The sequence below is a fragment of the Aplysia californica genome, unplaced genomic scaffold, assembly GCF_000002075.1.
Source record: "Aplysia californica isolate F4 #8 unplaced genomic scaffold, AplCal3.0 scaffold00626, whole genome shotgun sequence".
NCBI lineage: Eukaryota > Metazoa > Mollusca > Gastropoda > Aplysiida > Aplysiidae > Aplysia > Aplysia californica.
The window spans coordinates 323,641-331,259 of record NW_004797896.1 but is presented as its reverse complement, the minus strand read 5'-3'; the positions used below and the strand labels follow the sequence as shown (position 1 = coordinate 331,259).

Here is a 7,619-nt window from a genome sequence, read left to right as displayed (position 1 = left end):
TGTGTGTGTGTGTGTGTGTGTGTGTGTGTGTGTGTGTGTGTGTGTGTGTGTGTGTGTGTGTTTGTAGAATGGAAAGAGGTAGAGAGGGGGTTGGTGGGTCGCCGTCTCCTGGAGATTTGAAGATGACTTTTTTTCCCCTCTCTACTTCCTCTTGTTTTTTACTACTGTTTTTAAAAATAATACTATTCTTGGGTTTACCAAAAAATTCTTGTTCTTTATCCTGTTACCCATGCCGCAAGAAGCACGTACTTTTACTGGAAGAAATTATGACACCAGCAGAGCCGCTGGGTCTTGAGACTTGAGAAGAAACGTGACCATCTGGGAGTCACGCTGAATTTGTACATGTACATGTGAAGTTTGCGTGAAGGGGCTCGAGGCTGAATCGAGGTCATGTTACCATTCGGTCTTGGTGTGGTAGGTTCATGTATCTGTCTTTTACCACGGGCGCAGTCCAGATTGAGGTTATATTATTACAATTTAATCTTGGCATGGTAGGTTTATGTATCTGTCTTTTACCACGGGCACAGCTCGGATTGAAAAAGAAATGGAGAAATAGTATAAGTTTAACGCCCGTATTAACACTGTTTTTCTTATGTAAGGGGTGGGACCTCCGAGTTTAATGTCCATCTCCGAAAGGACAGAGCCAAATTTGAATTGGTTGTAAAGGGTCTTTCGAAAGGACATAACGCCGGACCGAGCTGACGCTCAAATCCCCAAACCTGCAATCTCACGATTATAGGGGGTGCCCATTAGCGCGATCGGGTCGGGTCGGGTCCTTTTCTGGTGGTTTCAGTGAACACAAAAACCACGACGCGATAGTACCCGACGACCTGGAAGTTAAAGTAGAGAAACCTTTAACCTCAATGGCTTAGAGGGCTCCTTTCCGCAGTTCGCTATTGCAGTGCTACGGCAGCCTGGAATGCAACCCATCGATAACTTTCTTTGCGCCCTCAATTAGGCTAGTACCGACTATCAAATCGACCGGACCCGACCCGACCAGATTGCGCTTGTGGGCACCCCCTATTACGAGTCAGTTAGCCTAACCCATAGACCTATAATTAGCTAATTATAGGTCTATGGCCTAACCACACTGACCAGACTACCGATGGCACATGCCCCGATGGAGGTCATATTATTACAACGGACACAGTCTGGTCACGAGGCAGTAAATTTGTCGGTCTCGGTTTGTGCCCTGGTACAACTTTTCACGACTAAATAATAATTTGTGTCCTGTTGGTGTGAGTGGGTGGTTGGTGGGTGCTCTGGCGTGGCTTGCTCCTTATACTTTTCTATCAAACATCTAAAAGTTCTTATCTCTCTTCCTTCTTGTCTTTGTGTGTTACTCTCTAGTTACACCTGTAATGTTGGCCACTTATATGATCTAATTATTTTGCAAGTTCCATAAAACTTCTTATAAATCTAAACTAAAACTGTTGGTGTGATAGGTTTGTCTTATATTCATTGTCCACAACCCACAGGCAAATTCGTTAGCCAACTGTTTTATCTAAGTGCAGTAGTACCCTTGATTAAGCTGAATGCTAATGAACAACAACAACAACAACAAAAGGATAGGGAAGAGGGTGGGGGTGGCGACTCTGTTGTTGTTTCTGTCTACCTGTTTTGCTTCTGCCCTGCACCACGGGACCGTAATTGTGTCAATGTGCTTCTCTTTATTCAGACTCCGCCTCTTCTTTCCGTGGTGTCGGTGGTCTAGTGGTTAGGCTACCAGTCTCGTAATCGTGAGATTGCGGGTTCGGGGGTTCGAGCCTCAGCTCGGTCTGACGTTTTGTCCTTGGGAAAGGCACTTTACACGAAATTCCAACTTGGCTCGGTCTTTTGGGAGACCCTGCCTCTTAAATAACCTAATAGTGTTGATAGGGGCGTTAAACCCATACTGTTTCACCTCTTCTTTTTTTTTTCAAACATCTATTGTTGTTTTCTTTCTTCCTTCGTTTTTGTGTTTGTTTAAACCCTCTTGTAATACCTCTAACCTTCGGGACTTACATGACCTTGTTGTGCTGCAAGTGCCGTAAAAATCATTCTAAACTGAACATACTCAAACTCAACATTAACATGATTCACAATTTTCACAACTCCCGCGTCGTTTCCACTGTTTCAGGGCGAAATCAAGTAATGCCTGGGGTGGAGGCCATGATCAAAGAAGTTCAAGTTGAGGCGACGTTCCCGGACGGAACAAAACTGGTAAGAGCACGTAAAGCATTTTATTTATGTGAAGTACCAACGTAGGCTTACACATGTTCCTATTTTGTACGGGTGGCTGGCGGGTGTTCTGGTGGCGTTTGCTCCATTTTTCTTATCAAGCACCTCACGTCCCTGTCTCTCTTCCTCCTTTCCTGGTGTAATGTTAATCTCTTATTACAGCTCGAATCGTCGGCGTTTACATAACATAATGTTGTTGCTATCGTCCTTATCTGGCATCACCACATTCTTTTTATGCTTGTAACTCTACTACAACACCTCTGATCTTCGGTACTTATACTACCTTCTTTTGTTGCAAGTGCCATAAAACTACTCTTATTAAAACTGAAACACAAGTAAAAGCTGGTATTCTGTATAATGAGTCAAATGTGTTCTAAAGCACCTAGACCAAGTTTGTTAGTGTTTCATCTCCTGCTATTTTTTTTTTAAACCCACCACTTTTTAAAAGTCCACTGATATAAATGTAGTATTGACAAGATCAGAGAACTATTTTGCGATAAGTCAAGTAAAGGAATAACCTCACGTGAATAATGAGTACAAAACGTAGACGAGTGAAATGTTTGAGGAAAGTCTTAACAGTATTTTGTAATTACCCCCCCCCCCCCCCCCCGTAGCGAATTGTATATTATTATGTCTTACCTAACTTATAGTGAGGTGAGCCTAAGATACAGCCTTCAAGTTTTTTTCCCGTTCAAGTTTTTTTCCCGCTGTATCCACCCCCCCCCCCCCCCCCAATCACAGGTGACAGTCCACAAACCCATCGTCCGACAAGACGGAGATTTGAACCTGGCACTGTACGGCACTTTCCTACCTGTGCCAGACGTTAAAGTATTCCACCAGGACGACGAAAATATTCCTGAGGTAGATTGTTTTTTGTCCACTATTTATAAACACATGCTACAGAAACATGAACCAGTCGACCAGAAAAAAGTTTGCCCAAAGATGACCCAACTGACACAAATGTTTTAAGGAAGCAAGATATATTATTTTATGTTGTTTCTGTTTTAATTGCTGCTGCACAAAAGCAATATAATAAAGCAGCCTATCCCAGTACAATTTTCACAAATCAACCCGTGCTTTAGTTGCTCGTGAATACATGATAAATATCCCTAAAGATCATGGTGTTCCAAACGAAATATCCTTTTTTTAAATGGAATGGTCTGCAAGTTTTGAAAGATTTGGGTCCATATAAAATGAGAACTAGAATTCTTACCCCTGAAAAACACACAAAGGGAGACCTATAAAACAACTCATATTTTTGAAAAGATAAGGGTGGGTTGTGACTCGGTGGTCGAAGCACCAAAGAAAAATGAACACGGAGTAGTAGTCTTGGGGTTGCGATTCTCATGAAATCTTTGAGACAAAATATGAAGCATTTTTGGGGGCTAAGAACGAAAAAAAAAAATCAAAGTAATCGACGACTCTGTGAAGAAAATCTGGACGACAGAGTGGACACGTTGCGTTGGTCCCTCGATCAGCTCAGTCAGGATGAACATTTTATCCAATGACTCCAGTTTTCTGACGATACCCATTACTACACCAAAGGCTATGGGAATAGCATAAACGCATTAACTACGTTTGTTAAGAATCAGCAAATCCAGATACAGTTTATGAGAAAGACCTGCATGATCAAAAGGTTACCATGTCGTGGGTAGCCACGAGGCATCAGGTCATCGGCTGGCAATTTTTGTATCGATGAACATCAGCACCACGTTACAGTGAATCAACGTTTTGCGTAAGCCTTTGACTATTTTTGTTGGAGATGAAGGGGGAAGAACCAGCCCTTCCAGCTAGATTGGGCTGCTCTTCATGTTCCATTGCTGTTTGATGCTGGATCAGCAACCATTCTGGTGGTTAACCCTTCTTTGTAATCATGCATCACATAATGCCGTAAAACGCCTACTCAATCAATCAATCAATCAATCAATGTAATCAAACATCTATTGCCCTTCTTTGTATGCTACCCTCTTGTAACACCCGTAATCTTCGGCACGTATAATATGACCTATTTGATACAGCTGTAAAATTCTTTGGATAATATAACGTAACGAACTGGAATGGTTGACCTATTGCACAGATTTCCTGTCACGCACAGTGAAGGTCAAAGTGCGTGTCACAATGGGGTCACAATAGGGTTGGAGTAATGTCTTTCAGATCCGCGACCATCCGGATGGAGTAAGACATACTCGTCTATACTTTACTCTCCACCCTCAGCCTTAAGGCGTCGGTAGCCCAGTGGTTAGACTACCGGACTCGTTATCGTGAGGTTGTGGGTTCGGGGAAAGGCACTTTACACGAATTTCTCATTTTGGCTCAGCCCTTTCGGAGATGAACGTTAAACTCGGTGGTTCCGCCTCTTAACCCTATCCGTAAGTCGATCGCATCCATACGACGTGGGGAACTCTCTGTTCCACCACTTTCAAAGAGGAAATTTACTCGTTAATTCGATCCGTACGCTTTGCATAGAAGTCTGTCAAAAGGATTTTTTGAAAAAAATACTGAAAGTATCAAAGAGATCTTCGGACTGGAAGTATTCTAAAATGTGAAGAATGCAACCCCGGGGGTACAAAATGACCCCATCGCGTACGAACGTAATAGTGTTAATAGAGGCTTTAAACCCACAGCATTTCATCCTCAGCCTTCGACGTCAGAGAAAACGACAGTCTCTTCAGCTGTAAGGGTCACACCGGGCGAGTTGCTGCCCCTGCCAGGGGAGATCACCATCAACCAGGGGAGAGAATCAGTGATGCTGGAGGTAGTCAGCTTCTGTGACAGACCTATCCAGGTTGGTGTTGGTTCTTCTCCTTCTTCTTCTTTCTATCTTTCTGTCTTCTGTCTTCTTCTTCTTCTTCTTCTTTTTCTTCTTCTTCTTCTTCTTCTTCTTCTTCTTCTTCTTCTTCTTCTTCTTCTTCTTCTTCTTCTTCTTCTTCTTCTTCTTCTTCTTCTTCTTCTTCTTCTTCTTCTTCTTCTTCTTCTTCTTCCCAACCGCCTCCATCATCATCATCATCATCATCATCATCATCATCATCATCATCATCATCATCATCATCATCATCATCATCATTATTATTATTATTATTATTATTATTATTATTATTATTACTATTATTATTATTATTATTACTATTATTATTATTATTATTATTATTATTATTATATAATCGTCATCGTTACTGCTATTATAAGTATCACAATAAGTGTCAATTTCCCCCTAACCTCATGAAATGTCTTTGCAGATCGGCAGCCATTACCACTTCATCGAGACCAACAAGTATTTGACCTTTGACCGGGCTGCAGCCTATGGGAAGCGACTGGTGGGTTCTTTTGAAACCTTCGACTTCGAGATAAGACCGGTTAACCCACAAAATGTTAATTGTCTCTTTCTTTTTTTTTTTGACGAATCGATAGTAAGTTTTATTATCCCTTTCATATTCTCATATAATGACAGGTCAGGTCAGAATGTTGATGAGAAATGCTCCGAGATTGATAGAAAGAAAGCTGGCCATCAAGTTGCTGAGTGATGAAACCGTAAATACGTTGGTTTGGTTTGACTTTGTTTTGTATCCTGTATTAGAATTTACTCGAAAGGGGTTAGTCGGTCTTATTACAAGGGGGACGAAGTGTGAGCACAGCCCTAGGCGCTTTACATAATTGCATGTATGAACAATATTCACACACACACACACACACACACACACACACACACTTTCTTCATTATTGTTTGGGTTTTAACTTAAAAACAAGTTTATGTGAATCATCATGATTTGTTGCTTTATCTGTTTGGTTCACCTTTCTCTGTTCCCGGGGTTATTATATTTGGGGTTCGGGAAGGATCTACAGCCTATCAAATCAGCAAATAGAAAAAGGTTACAATCATCATAATTTGGTAAGAAATATGAAAGGCAATAAACTATTTCCAATGTGAAACTACGCAAACTTTTGTTTATTTTTGCCTCTAGAATATTCCTGCGGGAACTGCAGTGAGGTTTGAACCAGGAGCCTCAAAAACTGTCAACTTGGTAGACATAGGTGGAAACAAGTGAGTTGTCTGATTTTGATTTTAACCCGTCATTGTTGAAAGTGACTCTACCCCTCCCCACCCCCATTTGTCATAATTTATAGTATTCTATTACAAATTGCCATTTTTAAAAGTTGTGATTGTGGCTGGTTGGCAGTTTTGCTCCTGTTCTGTCGTATCAAGAATCTATCATCCTTGTGTCTACTTCTTCTTTCTAATCAAACATCTATCGTCTTTATCTCTTTTCCTTTCCTACCATGCATCTATAGTATCTATAGTACTTACATGTCCTCCTTTCTTCCAATCAAATATCTATTGTCCGTATCTTTCCTCCTTAAAAAAAAAAGGTCTTTCATTTAGTGGTACTAATTTTCGACACTTATCTGATCTATTTGAGTTGCACATGCAGGAAAACTTTTACTAAATTCCTAAAACCCCTGCCAGGATTGTACGAGGAGGGAACAACCTTTGTGATGGCCCCGTGTCCCTTGACAACCTCAAAGGCATCATGGACAAAGTCAAACAGATGGAGTTCGGTCACAAGCCGCAGGTACAAGCGATCTAAAACGGAGTGCCCATTGCGGATGGGATCGGGTCGGGTCGGGTCGGACCGGGTCGGGTTGGGGGGCGATCGCCCCACTCGTTGCCTGAAAACAAACACGTTTGTCTGTCCACGTGGTTTTATGCACCCTGCTTAATTTAGCAAAATTTAATCATTTTTTTTGCTTAATTATTGATAATTTTCCTTTATCATTCTTTGTTAAAATTAACAGAATCGCATAATTTGACATTTTTGGGCTCAGTTTGCATAATTTCAGAATTTTTCTTGCATAAAACGACGGAGACAGGTTTATTTTTTGAGCCGATGAGTCGGGCACGACCGGCTTGTGCCACGATTGCCACTTCGCGCCCTCAATCTGGTTAGCAAACCGCCACGACCTGTCCCGATCCCCCAGTGGGCGCCCTGTATTAGATTATGCCTTAAATATTTACTATGCTTAGGTATTGGGCCTTGTTCCTCATATTTATTAAACCCAGGGTGTGCTGGTGTAATAAGAGTTGGTGGGGGACTGGTGGGTGCTCTGGTGTGGTTTGCTTCTTCTTCCCTATCAAACGTCTATCATCCTTATCTCCCCCCCCCCCCTTCTTTTTGTATTTGTTACACTCTTGTAACACTTCTAATCCTCGGCATTTATAAGTCCTATAATTGAGTTGCAAATGCCATTTAACTCTTATTGAAATAATCAACTACGTTCAATGATGCACATAGTACATACGACTCAAAACTCTGTCACACAGTCTATATGTATCAAAAGGCACTGTAAGACATATCATGAGTCCGGCTAGCATTTCTTGCTTTATAATACTAGTCCCCCCCCCC

At 41.6% G+C, this 7,619-nt stretch overlaps 1 protein-coding gene across 1 annotated transcript in view; it reads left to right on the top strand.

Moving 5' to 3' along the window:
• LOC101849959 (urease subunit alpha) overlaps positions 1-7,619 on the top strand; it is a 36,259-nt gene that overhangs the window by 9,162 nt on the left and 19,478 nt on the right. The window contains exons 4-9 of the mRNA XM_013087701.1: positions 2,120-2,202; positions 2,962-3,081; positions 4,859-5,005; positions 5,457-5,534; positions 6,180-6,259; positions 6,683-6,788. Of these exons, the coding sequence (XP_012943155.1) occupies positions 2,120-2,202; positions 2,962-3,081; positions 4,859-5,005; positions 5,457-5,534; positions 6,180-6,259; positions 6,683-6,788 (614 nt within the window). The remainder of the gene's footprint in view (positions 1-2,119; positions 2,203-2,961; positions 3,082-4,858; positions 5,006-5,456; positions 5,535-6,179; positions 6,260-6,682; positions 6,789-7,619) is intronic.